Consider the following 24,443-nt stretch of genomic DNA (forward strand, 5'->3'; position numbering starts at 1 on the left):
AAACTTCTAAACATTAAAAACTAATACATTTTTAATAACAAATAATAATTTATTATACGCTATGATAAAGAACATTATTTTTACAATATTATGTCTCCAATCAAAATACATATTATATTTTGTGCCACAGTGGAATTTATCGTAGGTACATATATAGTGTTTATTATATTATATTACATTCGACCGTCATAAATTTAAGTCACAATATGGCATGGGTTTTAATGAAGGTAAATTAAATGTAAGACTGGAGTGTATTATTAATTTTTATCAAGAATATGTGTTAATAATTGAATTTAAGTTGAATCTATGATAGAAAAAATTGATTACGCCCAAGTCACGTATGATAATTATGTTATGTTTTGATTTGTTTCCACAGGACGAAGTCATTTTATTAGACACCGTGAAAAAATAATGTCATCTGGGAAATACGCTGGTAATAAAGTCCAGTAAATGTTTAGGGAATTGCTGTACGGTATTAATAATTAAATAACGCAATTTAGAACATGCGTGATATCGTCTATAGATTTAAAATAATCGTGAAAAGGTACTATAAAAGGAGCCCGATCATCGCAACACGTCAACAAGTCATTCGAGCTCTCGACCAGACAAGATCTCCGTTCCTCAAAACAAAATAGTGAGTATTTAGCTTATTTCTTTTAAATATTTTTAAACGAACAAAAGCTTATAAACGTTTCAACAATTTTATATTTTAATTTAAAATACGTTTTTATAATAGTTGTACTCCGTAGATTTTGTTCTAAAACATTTAATTTGTATAACTTATTACCTCATGTTTGATGTTAGAATATTAAAAATACAACTCTTGTAGAGTAATTTTATAAAAAAAATAAACTTTAAATTTATTGTATCGATATAATAATACAAAAATATTCAGGGATTCACGGTTTAAAGAAATATCTGCAGAGATTATAAAAATACTTGATGACAATCACACTTCCATGCTCATATTAGAATTTTAGGGCGTTGGTATGTATATTTGTAAATTTTACAAAGCGAAAGAAGAAACATTTTTTGGTTCAAAAACTTGTATAAATTCTTTACATATTTTTTAAAAAAAAATTAGTAAAACATTCATTCTTAGTTTAATTTAATTTAGTAATTTATTAAACAGCGTTTCATTAAACCTAAATAATGTATTCATATCAATAACATTATTTTTTAGTTAATAGAATTTAGTACCTACTGCAACAAACAAATTTAATTTTAAAATTAACCACAATAATTTATTAATTTTACTTTTATAATAATTTATTCTATTACAATAATAGAGAAAGACAGTATACTACATTATTATGTTATAAATGTTATTATATATTTTAAAACAATAATAACAATAAATAATTAATTCTTTGATATTTTCTATGTTTGTATTGTCTTATGGGACTCTTTAGAGAATTCAAAAATGAAATATGTACGATATTAATGATAAATTGATTATCTACTACCTTTATCAATTATTATTATTTTCTGAGATATTTTGAAAATTGTCATGGGCATTTACTTGAGAATTTAGTCATTTTCTCGTTGTACTTTCTAATTTCAAAAATACATAATAATCTTAAAAATAGTTATTCGAAGTATTTCAAGTATTGTATATTGTGCTCTCTAACGTAGCGTCCTATAAATATAAATTCGGCTAATTTGTCGTATATATTTAACATATAATAATAATATTATTAATAATTAACTGATACAAAAATCATATTAAAATTGTAAATATGATTGATTAAAATTGCTCATGCTAAATACATATTACGATAATATTTTATCTTTATTTATAAATCGTGTTAAAATGCATATAAATCAAAGTACGACAAAGGTAACTAGTACAATATATTCATTCAAAAAGTTTTCTACTTATCTGGTGTTTTCAAATTTAACTATATTTTTGAGATAATCACTTATCTGTTTGGTATTTATATAAAAAGTGCATAGTAAAAATAAGGGTACCATTGTCATGGTTGTTCGATCAAAACTTGTTTTCAAATTTATGTATGAAATACCATAATTATAATTTACTATCGGTAAGATAGGTAAACTTTGACACTTAGCAATCATGTCATCTACCAAAGACGATAATACAAAAATTATGATTCAAATGTTAAAATAATACAATGATTAATTGCTAATAATCTGTTTAACGTTAGTATGATACGTGCAATTATTACGTTTTTCTGGCTTACGTGCTTTTAAACAATTTTTAATAATGAATTTTTTGTTCAGACACATTACAAGTGACAAAATCAAATGTTCATGTTGTTTAATTATTTAAATTAACATATCAACAAAAACCGATAGATAAATAACACGTAACAATGATAACTGATAGATAGATCATAGATCACACGTAACAATGGTGCTAAAATAAGTTCATGTTGTTTCAACTACTTTTTTCTCATTATTAATTATTGTAAAATAATTGTTACTAAATATTATATATTTTAAAAATGTATAATGTACGACATAATATACAATGACTACAATGTCCCCCAAAATATTATCATTTTTCAAAAGTAATAACTATTATACAGTCAATCTAAGTGAAATGCATTGTAATGTTTATTTTCTACATATTTTTATATCAACGCAACAACAGTAAATAATATAAGAAGTTTTTCTGTAAAATCCTTCGAATTAGTGTTTAAATAAGATATTTAAATTTATCGTTAAAATCGTCAAAATAGTAGATTGATCGTAAATAATAATAATATAAGTATGTAATTTATAATAATATATGCATATTTATTAGCATGTTGCAAATATTAAAGTGTGACATTTTCAGCCCAAAGAAACTCCGCCTAACTTCAACATGAACTTCAAGTGTACCGTAGCCGTATTCCTGCTGATGGTAGTGTTGATGTTTGCCACGGACTCCACAAACGGGTTCAGGAAACCGCCTTTCAACGGTAGCATTTTCGGAAAGCGAACTATTTCTTATCCCGGTACGTTACTCTGCATTTGTTTAACGTCGCGTTGTCCCACCCAACATTTAGTTTTCAGCACAAAACATATCTTTAAATATTTTGAAGGTGGACCGTAAAGCGTACAATGTATTGTATACGACCTTAAGGATTTACAAATTGTTTATTTTCATATATTTTAACCATGCACCTATATCTACTACAGGGAATGCAACCGCAGCGCATTTTCATATTTTTTCAAATCACAAAAATTGTTCATGAAAATACCAAAAAAAAAACATTTGTACTAAATAATAAGCAGCTTTTTTAACAGAAGATTAATTCTTAAAAAAATATCACAAACTCTAAACATTTTGAATGTACCTTAACAATAATGTAACGAACATTTAAAAAAATTTCAAAATGTTATTTTGGCCGTCGATATAAATTCTTACTATTTTGGAATTGATTAAAAAATTCATAAACAGTAGACAATATCCTCAAACTAAAATTGTATAGCCAAAATAATCTTAATTTATACGATCAACCACACCGACACAACTATTATGACGGATAAACGTATTTTTGTAGAAATAATTGCCTATATGTACCCCTTAATAATTGAAATTCTCGATATTATCATGATGGACAGCGAATAAAACAAAATAAAAATAATATTATGATATAGTGTAAATCATTAACATTAATAAATTATTGTATAACGCATTTATTTATGTATGTGTATTTTTGCGCAGAATATGAAAATCCCGGAAAAACTATTTACACCATGTGCGAAATCGCGTCGGACGCGTGCCAGAATTGGTTCCCCACAAACGTAGAGAAGAAATGAAACGCCCGCACCACCGCCCAGTAGAAAACGAAACGTCAACTTGCGACGTTTCAAATTCAGTAGTAAAAAATATGTAGTTGAATGAACCGTTTTTTTGAAATTTTTTTTTCTAATAAAATGCTTGTCTGATATAAATCACAAAAGGTGTCTTTAAATCATATTTATTTTTCATCCTTTTTGAAATAATCGTCATTTAGTGTGGTCCTTGAAAAACAGATCTATGTTTTTCTGATAACCTCCCATCCAAGACTCATTAAACTTAATTAATCCAGTGAAATTTATGTTTCGCATTAAGATGCTAGGTCGGAAGTGAACCCTACGCCTAATTGTTCGGCTTAAATAATATTTTTGGAAATGCCTTAAATGATTGATAACTCATTGATATTCTATGCGTATAATAAAGAAAGGTTGTTTAGATGACAACATAAATATATTTTAAATTTTGTCTAACCATAGAAATTTAAAAATTCATATATTAAATTTAAATTCGTTCTGAAGTTTATTTAAGATTGACTCGAGATTATGCCACTAATTTCGACTCTTATTTTAACATATATTTGATTTTATAAAATGTAAATATTTAAGAACTTTAAATAGTGATTAAACAAAATTGAAAAAATAATTTAAAAAGTGATATGATTGATATTAAATAAACTTCATAACAAATTTAAATATTATATGTTTGCAATTTTCTATTTCAATTAATAATTGTTAGCTTTGTTAGTAGATGTAATAAACAAAAAGTACACACATTTTAATAAAAAATATTACTTATCGACCACAGTTTGATGACACTGACTTACTGACATGCACTAATTGCACTATCTCTCACTCTCTCAGGTACACACTACAAAGAAATCATGCATAATGATCAGTGACCAATTATTACGCAAGTGCTTAAGTTATTGCCTATGTTGAACTCCTTTAAAACTAGTTGATATTGAATCCTTGGTAATAATAATTTTCAAGTTATCGATCAAATTTTAAAAATTTTAAATTTAAATATTTGAACATTTTTTAATCAGTTCAAACACCCCATTTTTGAGTAAACAACCTTCATTATGGTAAAGGATTTGTAGCCTTTTTATATATTTTGTTTTGCGCAATTATAAAAATAGCTGAGTAAGAACGTTTTATGCTAATACAAAGCAAGTAAACTAGTCTTTTAAAGATTTTATTTTGAATTTAAATACATATTTTGAGGTATATTTGCTTTTAGAGCCCTTAAAATATACCGGTATATTGTGTTATTTCACACTTTTTGATACATATTTTAATTGATTAATATTTTATCCATCTATGTTTTTATTTCATACAATCAATATTGTTGGATTTAAATTTATTTTTAATTTTTATTATAATTTATAGGTAGTATGGCATTGGCATGGCCGTTAACCTGACGCTATTTTTTCTTAGAAACGCTTGAGGATTGTCGATTAGATTAATATTTCTCATTATTAATTTTATTTATAGTTAAATAACTACGTAAAATATGACTGATAATGAATTGAAATTTAATATTTTAATATTAAACGATATCGATCTTGAAAAAATATCTTACTATATCACTGATCCGTGTAACCTATATTATACTACGAGTACCTGTATAATATACAGTGTTATAGTATATATAGTATATAGATACATATTATTTCTTATTTGCTTTAAAGTAAATACCAGAATATCTGGTGCCTGCTGTAAAAAATTGTATAACTTTTATTGGTATTAAAATTCTTTAATTGTATTATCGAGTATTATAAGTGTATTTATTTGTATTTTAATTGATATATTTATTTCCGTTTTTATTATGATTATTATTTGTTGCAAGTTGCGAGTATAAGATTATTCGACATCATATTAAATTATTAATTAACTAACATTTATATTTTTGTGATAATTAGATGTCAGCAAAACAAAAAAACCTGTTAGAATTCTTTTAAATATTCAATATTGATTTAATACTAAAAATAAATTAAAATAGTTATACTGAACCATTAAAGTAAAAAAAAATAAACTATTTTTATGAAAAATGAACCTTTGTTATGGTCGTATTGATAATTGCTGCATAATATTAAATATTTTATAACATTTATAGATAAAATTTCTTTTTTGTATTTGTGAGATGCAGGTATTATCAACATAATCAACACAATGATGATACTTTTACAGTTTATTACACTATTATACTATAAAGAGTTGAAAGTAGAATTTTTGGACCAAAAGGATATTGCCCATCGCCCCTAAAAGACAAATCAAATCCGCTACTGATATCTAAAGGTATAATTATAAAATATTTATAATAATCAAATCATAGGTACTCGTATTATTTTTATGCAAATAATTTTAAACTTAATGGCGTAATATTTTATTATATTGTTATCCATTGCACGGTATTCGATATTGGTTTTTAAAATTGTATTTATTTTTAAATTAATATTTTTAATTATATTATTTGGTACACATTTTAATATTCAATATAATATATTGAGTATTGACATACCTTGTCCGATAGTTAGTTAGTGGTGAAACTATAAAGGTATAATAAACGAGATGTTTATTATGTGTTAATATTATGTGAGTCGTTGGGGACTCAGTAGGTATTAGATAAATCATAACCGCATTAGACTACAATCTTAAAAAGACCGGTGTTCTGTATAAGGCGATTAAGATTCATCGTTTTCCGTATAACCCTATAAGGCGTTTTCGTTCAGCGTATTTCATCACGTTTTATTTGTACAAAATAGTTCAAAGCATACATTATATTTTAGCACATTTGTGTATTTTTCATTTATTGGTAGATTTTTGTTGTAGATATTTTATATTATCCAATAGGTAATAACATTAGATGGCACGCACGTGTATATTCCCTATAAGGAGCATAGACTTTTTGCCGTTCAACACTACAACAGGTACCAAAAATATTACAAAAAAAAATGTTTGATCCTAAAAATTGAAAAATATCTTGTTAGTTATTAATCTATTTATATCATAACAGTGGCTTTGTACAAATATTTAGAATTAAATACATGTCTATATAAACTATTAAGTAAATTACTTTAAAATTAAAAGGCCAAATTAATGTTATTTATAATATATTTATATTTATAATATATTAACTTACTAATGGTTGCTCGACTGCCAGCGCCCCAGTCATAGTATTTAAATAAGACAATTTTGTAGTACAATTTCATTGTTTTTAAATTTAAAATTGTGTTTAAAAAATTTCAAATTCCAATTAATAATACTTTTTAAATTACAATACAATATAACTAAAATTGTTATTTTTTGTTTAAATACCTATCTGATTTCTTAAAAGTTTTGAACTTGAAATGTGTATAAAAAAATTGTACTTTTGGATTTTTTATGAGAAACCTTGTATTAAATGTTCAAGCCTCAGGTATTAAAATTGAAAATTTTATTTATTTTTAATTACAAAATAAATTGACTTCAGACGCGTACAAAAGAATTGTGCACATGCTATTTTAGATATTTTTTAATCGCTGTAAGAACAATACTTGTGAGGAACGTTAAATTATCAAGTTTTTTTTACTGACAAATTTTTTTTATATATTATACATAAGTAAAAAAAAAATTATTCAAGTACCAAGGCTGGGCAAGTCAACTAATTATTTTAACTGGTTCAGTGTTAACACAGGAAAAATGTAAGTTAAGTTAAAGTTCAAAGTTACTTGTTTTATTATGTAACTCGTTATAAGTTAATTTGAAAAAAAAGTAAGTTACCTTAGTCAAAAATAAGTTAGTTTTCTTTTTTTGTGTAAAATTAATTACATGAAAGGTCACAGGAAACAATACGAACAAAATGTTATAAACAAATTATAATTGTTGACAACACAACGAATTTATTGCTTAATAGTTAATATGCTAGAATCATTCTGAGGTTACTCGTTAAGTTAAAAGTTACTTATGAAAATAAAAGTAACTCATTGAGTAACTTAGTTAAAAGTAACTTAACTTTTTAACTTGTTAATACCCAGCCTTGTCAAGTACATATAAATATTTAGTTAAAATTTCAAATGTCTACAGACTACGGTTATTCATTTTTGAATTACAACAAATAACAACAAAGTTAATTCTGTGATGGACTGGTTTTTCGTATTAAGTATTTGGATTTTCCCGCATTTTTCGCGTTTCTTTATTATTTTTTTTTAAATAACTTAGGATTTTTTACCTTTACTATAACCCAAATAACCAACTCGATCCAATTTGGTACCAGAAACCTCTTTTAAAGTTGAAGATCGGAGTTTTATAACAAGTTTAAAAGAACACGTATAACTGTACATCATAAATAAGTACATATTATATTATTATAGGTTATAGATATAAATTTTAAAAAAATCACACTCACACCGCTTCACTTATAATCTAAAAGTTATTTTCTCTTCCAAACAACATAATATCGTTTCAAATTCGGGTGAACATATTATTTGACACGTTGTATTGTCTTTTCAATAATAATGTGTGTGATGCAGTCTTATAATATATTGTATAATATAATATTATGTAGACAGATTTAACATTTAAAAGAACAATTAGTACATCGAAATCACAATATTATTATTATTTTACAGTCGCAACGCGCGTGTGACGACGGAGCGGTGGGAAATCGGCCAACGAGCGAGGGAACTAGTGATGGAGCGATGGAGATTTGAGCGAGATAGAGCGAGCGAATAACACCACAGGGTGGGAGTGAATGGAACCGCCGCCGTCGTTCTCGGCAATACGGTCGAGAGCGCGCGCGCGCCAGTACACGTTGTTCCGGTTTCGGGTGCGTTTGCTGTGTGTCCCTCTTGCCCGGCCAGACGGTAACGACATATTATAAAATAAATAAACAAATACGCGTATCGTTTGTACCGGCGACGGGCTGTCTCTCGCTCTCACTCCCTCCCAGTCACTCTGTCTCCCTCGACGGCTTTGCTATTATACATATACATATATAGTATACCGCCGTACACACACGCCCGACGGTGACGACTATGCGATCGTTGCACGCCGTCCCGGCGCACCCACAGCAGAAGCTCGTCCCGTCGTGACCACTCCCGAGCTCGCGCGTACACACAACGATAATAATATACTAGTCTAAGCCGTCGCCGCGATACAACAGGCCGCCGTCCCGAGGGTTGATCGCCGCAGCAGAAAACCGGGAAACCCCGAGACGTCGTCCCAGATGCGTCCCCGCCGTGGTGTCACTCGGCCGACCGTCGTCGGTCCGGTCGCCGGCCACCGCCCTGCTGCTGTTGGCCGTGGCGCTGCTCCCGAACGCCGTTCTGTCCGTCGAGTCGTCCGCCGACCCCAAACGTGAGTATACTTCTGCCTGTTTATGGATTACCTACCCGTGACCGTATTATCGTTACCGCCGCCGTCCCGCGGTGTCCCGAGGGGAGAAATCCAAAGTGAAATCGTCGCATACTTATGACGTATATATTGTCAAAATCGACGTTTTCATCGACCTCGAAACGTCGAAAGACGTTTTATTTTATTTTATTTTTTTTTAAACGACGTGTATCCCACGTGGGAGTACTAAACGTACATACATGACGATATGTACATTTTTAAAAAACCGATATCATAATATATAACACGTTTATCGGGAAATACGAGATTAATTAACTTGTAACGTGCAAGTATCTATCTGCGTACGCGCCTACGGTTTTTAATTTAATTTCTTCAATTCCAAATTGCTATGGAGTAGTCACGAAGATGAACAATTTTAGAAATTCAAATTAATAATATTCAACATCATATGGGTATATAATATAGTCATTATGAGCACTGCGAAAGTTTTAAGAAAAGAAAAACAACGTGAAACGTATTTTTATGTTTTATATAAATTCTAAAATACAAAACGAAATATAATTAAGAATATAACTCAATATACTATAATATGTACTCAATATGAACCAGTTTTAAGTTTGAATTTATTAATAAAAAATTCACGATATTATATAATAACGCGATGCGATGACTGATAAATATAATTATATTGTTATAGATCACGTAAAAGTGTATATTATATACTATTATTATACGCCTCCGTGAAAAAAATACACACTGTTTGAAAACTATATTAATATAATAATATCAATATTTTAAAATATTTAATAGATAATTAAATCATACCTTGCACACTTGTCCTGACGATCAAGTGGTTTTTTGTTTAAATAGCAATTCACGTAATAATATTATATATTTATTATACCTTTATAATATACCATTGTAAACAATTTTATTTTTTTACCATCGTTAATGTCACCGTTTACATGCCATCGGCTCGGCGTCCGTTGACTGTGTATATACTCTACTATTATTGTTATTATTATTATTATTATTATAATTATATAATACGCTGGCTTTATCCTAACAATTTTTCCCCGTTGCCCAAAATGGGTTATGACTCATAATACACCTAATGCTTTGTGGCCTTTTATGGACGAGAAGCTCGAGAAGGCGGATTAGAGGCGTCTTAAGATCAATAAACATTTTTTATTATTTTGATATTCTTTACAGGTGTCAGGTATAATATTACAATTATGTAATATTATAATGCCGTAAATTATAAAGAATTAAGAATATTGCAGGCATTGAGAATCGTTTTGACTATATTATAATAATATTATTATACTTATGAATATTTTATTCCAAAAAACCAAATTCGCGAACCACAAGTTTATTTTTATATAGGCTCTAGTAGGCTCACGGCCAAATTATAATATTTTAAAATCGTTATATACAGACATTTTTGGTAATTCATGACTGTAGACTGCAGTCTTCCTTGAAATTTAAGGAAAACCATAAAATGCTTTCATTGTTCTTCGAACGTATTTCGTAAGACGTAGGTAATTAGTATGAAAAATGCTGAAAAAGTCTAAAATGTTACATACCTTACATACCTATAATGCGCATGTTATCAGTAGGTATTCTAAACGTATGAATAAAACTACGAATTAAATATAAACTATAAATCCTGAAAAATTCACTTAAAAATTTAAATTTAAAAAGTATAAGAATCAATAAAGTTTTATTAAAAAGTAAAAATTGTATAAATGTGTGTAATAAGTAGTTTTAACTGACGGAGATTATTAGAAATGTCGAACATTTTTTAACAACAATTTTAAGAAGTAAAAAATTAAATTATGTAATAAAAATACAAAATAAAAATTTCAAAAATGTATTCGTTTTTAATTAATTCAAACTATGCATGTTAAGAAATCTATGATGTTTTATTGCTTATTATAGGGTTAACCTTTTCTACATAATAAATATAAATTGTCAGCCGCTTCCACTCAAGCAAAATCCTTGCTACGTCATTGGTCGTGGGCGCAGGTGGTACTTAGGAGGATATGTTAATAAAAATATGTGCTTAGGAGGTATAGGTACTTCATAATCCACGATAACGATAGTGTTGTTCTTCGTACCAAACAATTCGTAAAACGAGTCGAAAAACGCGTTGTAAAATGTAGGTACTATAGGTACGTGTGCTATATGACAGTCATCTATAGCGGTATTAGGCCGTATTATAATAATCGACTTCCATATCGTGAAAATGCCAAAATGTGTAAACGATTTCATATTATAGGTGGGTTTTACGACAATATTATTGTAATGAGCATCGATGATGTAAATAATGAAAGGCTATAAAAAAAAGAAAGATATTGTCGCGCATCGTAATGGCGATTGGACATTAAAGCTGCTATAAATCAGGAACATTACACTAGCCCGATCTGTGTGTCTCCATTTTGGACACGGTCGTTATTATTATATAATGTTAACGCGTTGATAAGATTTTATAAAACGAAAAAAGTATGTCAACGTCGTCATGGGCGGTATCCGCTTCTACAAAAAGTGTATCGTTTTTTCCACCAAAAGTGTACTTTTCCTTTTTCCATAGAAACTTGTTTCTATTATAATAATATCTACACTGTTAAACGCTGTAATGCTGCAAAAAGTTATAAAAAAGATTAGGTACACATTAAAAAACAGTGTATGTAGGCACTATGTATTATAAATACAGTTAAATAATTTTTATAAAATTAATTTATTAACATATCTATTTCATAATATTATATTACTGTAAGTACTGTTCCTTTAACCCTATTATGGTCCGTGTTCAGAATTTTCTTGTTATTTACCCACCAAATGAACCAATAATATATTACCTACGCAAAACGATTTCGCTAATATTATTATAATAACCACATTTAATAACCACCTAGACCTACTATAGTTGAATATTTTGGTAAACGATTACGGTAACGCATTAACCACACGATTGACGCAGAAAACGGTGACAGGGTAATATAGTAATACACTTTTAGCGGTATTTCGGTATGTATTATTACAATAATAATTGTTAAGCAGTGTTGCTGCTGTAGCCGCGCGAAGAAATGTGTTACACTTCGGCCCTTATTCCGCGGCATGAACACGCGTTGGGCAATAGAATCCGTCATCCGCAACCGAGATATAGTTATATTAGGTCTTATTATCGTGATAATAGAGTGGTTTCACTAATGACTTTATCCAATTACGATGCAAATATAATTATAATTATATAATGACGTCTACTAAAAATAAAAAAAACATTGAAAATGGTGGAGACGTGCAGTTGTTGTTTGTGTTCATACAGCGAATATTATCATTGAGCATTTTCATCGCGTATCTGATATTATAAATTCATAAGATCGAGAATAATAATTATGATGCATGAAATAATTAACGCTGTGTAAAATGCATTTAATTCCCAAACTGCCCACAAATGAGCGCGTTAAACACTTCAAAAATTGTCTATTACATCACTTGTACCATTTAAACGGTTGTTTGCGGCATAAAATATGATGTCAAAGGTGTTTCCAATGCATCTATAATGTTTATATTTTGTCTAAATACTGCAGGTTTGTTATAGATTTATCAACATTTTGATTAGGTTTATTTTTAATCGTTAGAAGACGCACGTATACGTGACTGATCCGCAATACACTAAATACACGTATGACGGACGGTGAAACAGTTTCAGAACCATTGACCTGTACGATGCAAACGCATATTTTTCACATAAACCACGAATTTTGCCCGCGGGGAAATTACGATGACACACGATGGCCGGTGTATTGGCGTACGATTATAGTATTATGCAGTATTGATATCGGAACGGACGACACGCTTACCGTCAAACCGGAGGTAATGACCTACACGTTGTGTGCGTGTGTTTCCAATTGAAAGTCTGATCGGTCGTACAATGATAAATATAATAATACGCCTGTATAATGTTATATTATGCCTGCGACAACGCGCACGGTTTGAATCGCGCGCCATGAAATTAACACCCTCTACGACGCGCACCATAGACAATGCGACCGCCACCGTCGCGCTGGCCCGACGTCTCTCTGCGACCGGCCGTGCAATTTCCTTTGTAATAAAAAACATTATTTCAATACAACGTTAACATTATAATTGTAATTATTATTATGGTAGTATCGTATAGCACCGGCACAGATTAAAATATAATATAGTGTGGGGCTTATGGTTTACAACTTGTGTTATCAACAGGAAGACTCGGATAATAAATGTACTAATAATAATATTTAATCGACGACACGACATCATTAGGTACATAATTGTCGTCGTGGAGTTATATAATAATTATTATACAAGAGAACGTCGCACACTATATTATTGTATTCTTTTTGTGTCTGATACCCACGCGGACATCGCGAATCGACTTATGCCATCGAATTCGAAGTCGAGAACATCGCAGTTTGTGTTTGTACCTTGTATACGTCGGGTTTTCACGGCATTTATTTCTATGCAAATCATGAGTATATTATGTAAAATATCGCAATTAAACAATGCTAAAAATATGAAAAATTTTACCAATGTTTAATATACTCGTATAATCTTTCTATTTTTTTCTTTCTTAAATTCACGGACCTATCACTGATTGAAAACCGCTGGTTGTTATAGACGGGTGATTTTTATCAGTGAGTTAGTTTTAAAAATGTTATACATTTATAATATATCATTTTATTAGTCTATATTACGATTTTTCCTTAAAACCAACTTTCTGTTGATGGTTCATCGCTGTTCCGAGTTCTGACTGTATCACGCTATGTAATCGTCTCGCATCGCATAATATACACACGTTTCGAGTGTGCGGCGCCCAACTAGAAGAACTTTAACGGTTGTCTTTTCTCGTTATATGTACCTAATACTTATATACATCGAAACCGCCTCTCGCTATACACTATTATAATATATCATGTACGCCGGCCAACTACGCGATTGTGTTGGAAACAATGTCTACAGCGCAACGCAAATAATATATATGAGCGCCTAATAATATTATTACTTTATAATGGCATTGGGTCTGTTCAGCGGGGCCAAGGAACACGTCCGCCCCCGGCGCGAGGTATTCGAGTCACGTGTACAAGATAATAAGAGATATATATATATACAATGTTATTAGACTATCGTTGCACATGTTATTATAATACTTTGTGCGGTGTGATGGCGTTTACGATTCTCGACTGACGCAGTAACACATTGTTTTTTTATTTTGTCGTACCTATTCATTTATTGTAATTTGTAATGAAGACGTATTTAAGACTATACGCAGGCAACACAAGTTTCGCCTAACTTAACTCTCGCAAAATCAAATTAGCATCATCAAACTCTGAGCGGGGGGTGGCCAACTGCGAAGAAAACTATCGTACCAATCGAGTTTACGTATACCTGACAAATGTGCGAGCTATGATGTGACGCGTAGAACAGAAAAATAATTCATTATTACTTATTAGCCACTATTTACATTAATTCGATATCGTGGATGTAGGATGTACTATATGTGATCTATTATAAACCCTTAAATAGTATAATTTTGTATATAAATATGTCCATTCGTATAAAATAGTTGATGTCTCTCAGATCATAATTCATAGTATTCATAAAATCATAACCTATTTCGATGTTATTTTTTTTTATGCGTATTATACTATGATATGCCTAATCATTTAATAGTTTATCTTAATCGTAGTACAATAATTAATAATTATTATATCAAAATAAGTATTATAATGATTTTTTAAAAATCTAGTGTAAGAAAATACTTGAAAATCGTTTGTATACTATTTTGAGTTTTACGTAAGTACATATTTTTTTCTGTGGTACAGTATATATCGACACGAACCAAATGCAACTACACAATTTCAGTTATTGTATAACTATAGCAGTTTGTCTTTGTCCGATGTCCAGTCCGATCACTACAATAAGATAATTAATTATAGTTGGCACTTAATAATGATAAAAATTAAACGCTTTTTCCGATTTTCTCGTTTTCTAAAACAACCGAATTCGAGATTAAAACCCACATTTACGAATCTAACGTTATAAATAATTACAATTGTGTCATACATGGGTAGAGAGATTTTCTGTACGGAACGAATTCGTCAGTAGCCGATCGGTAAAGGTACACTACATGAACTCGTATATTTTAAAATAGGCATGTCGGTAATTATCGCGATAGTATTACAGTCCATGCGGTTTTCGAAAATGAAATTTAAAAAACAACGAACATTGACCGCGTATAACGCACCTTTTCGTATGCTACCCGCAGCTACGTCGTCGACTTCCGCAATTTCGAATAATTTACGTGCGCTAATCCATCGTGTGTTCCGACATTCGAATGGATTTTTTTTTATAAAAATAATTAAATACGAAACGAATGTATTCTGTTACTAAAATATTATTATAGTTATAACAGCACGTCGAAATTCTGATGATCGTGAACATAATATTATATTATTTACAATATACGCCATACGGATCCATATACAAATATTTAGTGCTTATATAATAAATATTAATAATATAATATGTTCAATTTTAGACATGTTTTGTGAATTGCAATGCTTTTAGAAAATTAGATATTCCAAAAAATGGAATTTAGAATCGTAGATCAAGATTTAAAAACCCAAAAGTCTATGAATGGATTAATCAACAAACTAAGGACTGTGAAAAAAATAAAAGCAATAGGTACATAATATTATATTTATTACCGTATGAATTGGTCAAAAAAGCCAATATATAATTTTCGTAATTACGAATATTCGTTTTTATATTTTATTTAATATTTCATGTTCGCCGACGTGAACGGAAAACATTAAAATGACGATATAACGCATTTTATTCCATATGATATCTGAAATAGGTATAAATAAAAATAATAGGTACATTATGTTTGATATAGGAGGACTCCGGACTGAGCAAAAATGCAATTCAACGCCACCTGTCCTGTGCGTATAGTACAGCGTGTCTCTGATCACTGTGTTTATATCTTATATAATATGATATATATTATTATTTTATTTTTTTACGTGAGGTTCGAGTGGGTTCGTCCCATCTCCTTATAAAAAAATTGTTAGTTAGGTACATTCGCGTGTTTATGGTTTTATTACCGTCATTATAGTCAGAGACGTATAACGCTACATATTTCGTGATATACATTCACAATAAACAATAATATTATATTATAGTAACGCGTTCACATTTTGTTTACGACGGGACCGAGTAACGATGATAGTGTTATTGCGCGTATTCGCATACTTGTTCGGGATTTAAAACACACTTAAGATATTTATTTGTAATTCCATATGTTTAAAAATACAAAATATTCTAAAAAATCAACTGTATATTTTTATGCTAAATTATATGGATATTCGTTTGTTGACTTTGTCTTTATCTTTATTATATTTAATCGTCATATTATAAAAATACTTATGCGTCATAAAAAATAAATCTAACCTGGAAAAATTCCATCATGGACGAGTAGGTATTTAAACGTGTTTTAAATTGTTCTTAAACATATTTATGATTTATATAAGTACTATAGCTGTATTGCTCAACTTCACCAGGGTTGAAAATTAATTTTAACTTTCTATCGTTTTTCGTTTTACTTTAATTGAATGTAGGTATATTATAAACACAATTATTAATGAATAATTTTATAATTTTAAAATTTTAAAATCCTAATCCTAAACATATTTTTGATGTTAACATTAAAAACTGGAGACAAATTCAACCAATGCTTAAAGCTGTCGTAAATACAATAACGTTAAGATTAATATTCATCTAGAATTCTAGAACATTAAGAAAATAAATCATAAAAATAATTATTGTGATCATGTTCCTAAGTATTTGTTTTTTTTAATATATTTGTAAAAATGATTATATACATACCACATTTTACTAGGTATACGATATTTTACTAGGTAATTCTGTAACCAATGGCAACCATTTAAATAATGGTTATAATCATTGTAAATATAATACAATGTGTATTGAATTGTATGGGCCTGCATCTTTCTTATATAACAATAAATCAAAAATAAACAAAAAATATTCAATTTTCTTGAGCCAAAACTAAATACATGTGAGAGCCACTCTATAGAAATCTATAGATTATAGGAGTCGAACAAACCAGAAATTAATACCCACCGCGTCTCAAGAAATTCATTGATATAACATTTATTGAAAATTATTCAATGTAATTTTTGATTTTTTAATTCCATAACAAAAAAACATTTATTTTGATATCTGTATAATATAAATTTAAATAATTATTGGAAAAAATATTTAAATACTTTTTGAAATATATTTCAAAGAAAGATGATAGACGCGTGCGACTCCATCGGTGTGTGATATGAACAAAAAACTCACAAAATGTGGTTCTTATTATACTCAATACTCATAGATCATAATTGGACGTCGTCTTGTATATATCTATTATGCTTAATAATAATAATAATAATAATAATAATAATATGATTCTTTTGTATAATAGGTAGGTACGTCAAACGTCAAATAGTATCCTCGTAAAAAAATCATTTCAAATAGCGTTTTAATTAACGCATTTATAAGGTGTATATATATTACTTAGTCGAGTGTTGTACCCCGCGAGAACACTTCGACGGTCGACTCGTTAAACTAATGCATGTATAAAGTAGTATAATAATAATACATATTATATTATATGTATATTATACATACAATGTAAAACGTCTTCGAGAAACATTATCCAATTGTAATTAGCTCCGATTGAACGTTTTACATAATTATATACAATTTGGTCGGTAGGTATACATTATAGAAAAGCTCATCTCGATGATGGGGTTTGTGAAATGTGCATGTGTACCACTGCAATGAATAAACTCAATCCGACGTGTTTGGAATTTTAAGATATTGTATAATATTATAATACAATGTATGATGTACTATTATTTATACGTGTATACAATATATACCTTAATACCTAATACAATATCGCCGCCCGCTGCTATTATTATTATTATTATTGTTGAATATATATCCGCAGACATCAGTGATGTTATCCTTGTACAGAGAACCTACAAAACAATGATGGTTGTTAACACTATATATAACGCGCTGTCCTTTGTGTATGCTATTCTTAACAATTACGTATATACTTGGATATTAGAATGGAAATTTAAACAAAATTAAATAAAAATAACAACACCAGACGGCGGTCGAGTATTTCTATATACATTTACCTAGCTGTTTTAATAATAGGAAGGTGTAAGATTCAGTTCGATTTAATATATTTTCAAATAATTCGTACCAATCGCACCTTTTTAGTATGTATATGAGCTGCAATATAATATATTGATATATTAAATTGTATCGCAAGTGCGCGTTCTTACAAATGCATAATATTATTATATTTTATGAAAACACAGGTTCGACATAATAAGTGTTATCTTTGATTACATTTCACCTGCAGATTGTGGAACACGTGGGAGGAAAGACTACAGTATCTTTAATCTTCCCACATTAATATTCCATTAAATATTAATATATTTAAATGGATAAATGAGTGGTATTATATGTTTATATAGAAACGTATTAAATAAGATTAAATAAGGAATGTGTAGAAGTATTTTCAATTTAAAAAAGCGTATAAAATAATTTTTAATACACTGTAGGAAGGTACATACAATATAATACATGTACAGAAATGTAATGTAAGTACCTACATGAAACCAATTTTATGGGAGGTTAAAAAAATAATGTTATTTACAACTATAATTTTGATTAAGGCAAAAGAAATTGCAATGTATATGATTTGTGTTCCTATATGTGTAACAAAATACGTTCTCGGCTCACATTATTGTATATTATTCCCTATTTCGAGACAGTAAATTGTATAAATAGGTACACGCATTATGTATCTCAGCATAATTTATAGTTTCATGAAAAAAAAAAAATCATTACCGTTAATAATAAGTAATAATATGAAAATAGCGCATTGAAATCCTTTGGTCATATAATACAACAAGTTTCTCGTCGACTGGTTTGTGTCCGACTCAACTTCTCTTGCACTCGTAAGTATGACGCGAGTAGTGAACGTAGACCACACATTTTGTGAGATATACCCCAACACGCACTAACTGTTTCACTCACCTGTTATCAAAATTTAACATAATATAATTATTAAAAAAAAAACAACCATCACTTCAATATTTAACTTTTATATTTTATACATCAATAATTTCATACAAGTATTTTGAAACTATTAAAAATATATATGTGCTATATACTATGTATAGGTTATCAATAAAAATACATTGATACCACATACTTGCGAATACATGACTTTGCAAAGAAAGATTACAAGATGTATATACGTCTTAACATTTTCAAAAACGTCAAGTCTTAAGTTATAGACACTTTTTAGAAAATATGAATGAAATTAAATAAATAACACATTTTTCAAATTCGTACTACAAGTTACAACCACCTATATACACATTACTCCACTGCATTAAAAAGGATATATAAAAGTAGCTCACAGTAGGTTGCCGCGTATTTAAATTACATAATGTGTAGATATGTATAGCTATAACGTATATTCGAATATATAGCCGCACCGCACTAACATTAAATGCAAAAACGATTCGTAGAAATGTTATGCAGGACAACCAAATTGTCAGTTTATCTGTAATATGAACAGCTACCCAAGTCTTAAAAAAACGTTTCATCAATTATATTTTTATCTTAACACGTAGATAGATGTTATGATTATGTTTTGGTCATGTCGGTTAGGTTATACATGAGCTTACTCATATGCTTTTATTTTATTTATTATTTTTCATGTTTTAATAATTTGTTCAATACTTTAATGATTAGAAATGCACATAATTATATTATCCGGTTCGTGTTTATTGGTGGTTCAAATTTGTAGAACTACAAAGTTTTCATATAAATATTATTTGTTTGTACTATTTCGTTTGTTCAACAGATGAAAGTTCTATGGAAAAAGCAACTTTAAGCCCGTTTTAAAAGATGATATTATACGGGCAAAGAGAGAATTTTTCTTGTCGTCATCCCCAAACAAAAACTCGTAAATACACCACTGATACTTATACGATATTGTGTATAATATAGAGGTTGGAAGGCTGTGAGGTTAAGGAGTGAGGACTATATATGCACGATATGTATATTATCGCATCGCGGGTCCGCATTGTCTCGCTATCCACAGCTGCACATCCATTATTCGATTGAATGATTAATAACGACGACGGACGCTATTATGCCATAGAAAAATTATCCGTAATATAATTAATATAACAATATATTATGTAGTTCATATTATACAGCTGTACATATAGAGCCTAATTTGACCTTGTTACTTCGCATTCAGCTCTCACTCCACCAGTCGCAAGTGAAAGGATTCGTCGTTTTCTCGTGACCACTTCTAAATGTATATAATATATAATCGTATTAACTGGTAAATATATAGGTATACGTATTATACATGTTGCCGGATATTTACGTTATTGTAGGGCAACAAATTGCATGTAATACAATTATAAGCTCCCTGCGCGTAGCGAAAATTGCACATCGACTATCGATTTTTCTATTGAATTAATCGGCTATTTTAATAATATGTATACTATTACTATGTCTATCTGATATCTTTCAATCGGAACACAAATAGCGATGTTATACATATATCTTCGACTTCTACTGTTCTACTCAATCTAAAACGACGAAAACCACTCGGTGCTGTATGTACTTTTTTTTTATATAGATTCAGAGCCATATATGTATGTACATTAATAATTTGTTAACTTTACGAAGATCACGATTGATCACGATTGATGTTTGTTAAATTGTCTGTTTTGTTTTTCTTTTAGAAACAGTAATAAAAAAAAAAATAGTGCTATTTGCTGTTCGGAAATAGAGTGTTTTATGATTTTTCTCGATAATATCTATTATCTATTTTGTACAGAATTGATTTTAGTTATCTTGTCTTAGTTCGAAAAATAAGTTTAGCTTTAAAATATTCGTCTATTATTAATTGTTGGTGGACATTTTTTTTCATAAGTCGGAAAACTTAATATAAGTAAATTAAGTAATAATCAATATTTTAACTATAATTATGTACTTAGTAAGTACTACTTACCTAATTCAAAAATTATAAGTCAAACACTTATGTTTTGAGTTTTTGTATTTTTAAATTGTCGGGACGTGATGCTTAGTAATAAACTAAGCATAAATTTGAATCTTTGTATGATTTGGGATTATCTTTTAACAGTTTAATTAATATTATAGTATATTTAACAACAACAAGCATTAAAAATATTTGGTTATTAAATTTGCTTATGACTTTATGAGTGGGTAACTTAAAAAAAAGCTTACGAACTCTAATAAATAAACATGGAAATAAATTCAGAAACATTTTTTTTTTAAATACAATAATATTTATCACTTTGTTTAAATGTATTAAAATGTAGTAATAAATAACACAGGTCACACATCTATCTCCTGCGCCGAGATAAGTGAAGCGAAACGAGAGTCCTATGTCTGGTCTCTTTACAATTCTGTCCGTCAGTTTTTCACTCCGTAGTTGTATAGTACGAGTTAAGTGTATTCATTATGTAGACCTTGAAAATTACGAAAAACCCGAACGGATCGAAAACGCAAGAAAAGGGCATGTATCTACGTTTACTTTGGAATAATAATATATGATATTATTATACTTGAGTGATAGTAGTGTGTTGTTATTCTTATAATATTATATAGGTATTAATAGATTATATCAGTCCATGTGTATAAAAGTATTCAAGGTCAAGTTCAGTTTTTTTTTATATTGGAAAAATACAATTTTCAGAATTTGTTAACATATCACAAAATGTAGATAAATTTCTTTCAATAATTAACATAAATAAAATAAACGTCAGTAAATATTTATACTTCTTAAGCATACGATTTTTGATTTTAAATTGTACATTGGTATCTATATATTCTACTTATCATTAGTCATTATACAACAAAATTGCTGATAAACGGTAAATGGTATAATATTATTATAAGCACTGAACTTTGATTTTTTATCGTAGAAAATCTAACATTCACCATTTTTAAGATTTATATCTTCTAGTTCACGATTACAATAGTTATTAAGAAATAAAAGGGAAACGAGTGTGTGCAATATACTTTGAATTTCGACATCATAGATTGTGGTTCGTTTCAATTATTGTGTTTAGCCTTTGGAGACAATACTACCATCAGAATGTATAAAACATGAACATACCTATACTGATTATTGTTATATCCGATGTGTACAAATACTAAATAGCAAATACACAACTGCACAAGGTCCCTATGGAAAGCTTTATCGATGAGTTTGTTCCGATTCGGAAATATTTAATTTTAAATATCATAAGCTACGCGTGTCATACGTATAATGAACATCGCTGTAATGACGAAAAGCAATTATATACTTATTAATTATTGTTATTAATTAAGCACTATATCATTGTCATTGAATAAGTAACGATTTAACTATTGTATAAAACCAAAGACGCTTAAAGTGATTATATAACGGATAGTAATAAATTATTCTTAAAATTGTCAAATACGTTGATACGTGGTATTGTTATTAGCGTAGTTATATTATAATATAATAATATTATTAGGTATACTTGATAATTTTTAATATTCCGCGTGGGGTAATAATTAACATTGCCTGCTAAAAATATGAACCCACGAAGGCCACGTGTAAACTGTAAATAGTACATGAATAACTATTATATTCCTTTATGTATTCCGTGCAATAAATTATATTTGTTTGAGTACTTTTTACAATTTAACAAAAAAACTCCAATGCTGTCTTCAATTTGACCGTCTCCAAATATGGTATTCTTTAGGAAAATTAAAGTTTAATTGTTAGACTAATAATATTAAACTCCTCAAAATGTTAAATAACGATATACATATATTATACTTTTATATTACATATAAAATTCCAACTTATGTAGGTACGTATAAAAAGTGACAGCATAGTGTACAAAATATACCAATTGATTTCAAATTGAGAATATTATATAATTAATGTTCGATATGGCATTACTGTAATCTATTTTTTTTATTTATAATACTATTATGAATTTATACTTCTAAGTATAGTGTAAAGTACATTCACTTATTGATATTGTTATTATTATACATAGTATATATAGAGTAGGTGGTTGGATTGCAATTTACCAATTGTCCTTGAAATTTAATGACATAATTCGAAGGTTACCTTATTCAAATTTCTTCGTGTATTTAAATCTTGGAACGTCTCGTATCTTAACATAGTATAACTTGTGTACATAATAAGCATACGAGGACTATATTATTTTCAATTGAAAATTATTGACATCCTGCAATCTTTTAATTATTGTAATTATTGGTTCTGTATGTTATTAATTCCAAATAGTCACAAACAAAATTATTAGCTTTAGTGTTGTTCGTATATATTTTGCGTTCAATAATGTTTTATTGTTATTTTAAACAATATATTAATATTAATGCATTTCATATGAAAGACTTTTAATTAAAAACAAAATTTATTATAAAGCTGTTGGTTTTTGTCAGGAGCAAATCAAAAATATAGAATTATATTTATATTTTTATATAAGTACTCATTTTTAAAGTTTGCGAAAAGACTTAAACGCTTTACATGGGTAATATTATAGTATTAATTTTTAATATTGAATATTATATGTACTTCAGCTATCTTAATTTTTTACAAAATATGTATATTATATACTATATTTAAGTAAAATAAACTTTATTTACAGAGTAACTATACTTTTTCGTGTTAGAAAATATTTCTATGTCAGTTTTAATCCGAAGATTTTAGTTATGACTTAAAAATAAAACTCATCTCACACAATAATTATTATACCTCCGTGAAACCTCTAAATACCGAACACCCTCTGTTGCTGAAATTTTGTCCGCTATTTGGAGGTGTCCGGTATTTAGAGGGAGAAATATAATATTAATATAACTACATATAAGTATTTATAATTAATAAACACTGATCAGTATTTTTATTGTGTAGTCTTGAACCTGTACAACAATTTTTTTAAGTCGATTATAATTTATATTGTGTTGACTTACTCGTAACTGCTAAACATTTATAACTGGGAAAATATACGGATTATTTATTATATACACGCGTATGACGTGCATGTTGGGAATATAAAAATAATATTATATGATAGCTTTAAAATGTTTTTATCTGTGTATATATATATATATATATAATATTTTATTGAATTTACGGTCAATGCAGTAAAGTCAAACAAAATATC

At 28.7% G+C, this 24,443-nt stretch overlaps 2 protein-coding genes across 2 annotated transcripts in view; both read left to right on the top strand.

The window, feature by feature from the left end:
* The first annotated feature begins 475 nt into the window (after positions 1-475).
* Positions 476-3,914, top strand: LOC132927067 (neuropeptide SIFamide). The gene is made up of 3 exons (XM_060991516.1): positions 476-634; positions 2,804-2,963; positions 3,677-3,914. Exons 2-3 carry the CDS (start codon positions 2,831-2,833, stop codon positions 3,769-3,771), a joined length of 228 nt encoding a protein of 75 aa, XP_060847499.1. The 5' UTR covers positions 476-634; positions 2,804-2,830; the 3' UTR covers positions 3,772-3,914.
* Positions 3,915-5,893: 1,979 nt separating this feature from the next.
* The window catches only part of LOC132925195 (uncharacterized), a 61,376-nt gene continuing 42,826 nt past the window's right edge, over positions 5,894-24,443 (top strand). Inside the window, exons 1-2 of the mRNA XM_060989609.1 lie at positions 5,894-5,899; positions 8,868-9,087. Coding sequence (XP_060845592.1) covers positions 5,894-5,899; positions 8,868-9,087 — 226 coding nt within the window. The remainder of the gene's footprint in view (positions 5,900-8,867; positions 9,088-24,443) is intronic.

This window comes from Rhopalosiphum padi, chromosome 3 (genome assembly GCF_020882245.1).
Source record: "Rhopalosiphum padi isolate XX-2018 chromosome 3, ASM2088224v1, whole genome shotgun sequence".
Taxonomy (NCBI): Eukaryota; Metazoa; Arthropoda; class Insecta; order Hemiptera; family Aphididae; genus Rhopalosiphum; species Rhopalosiphum padi.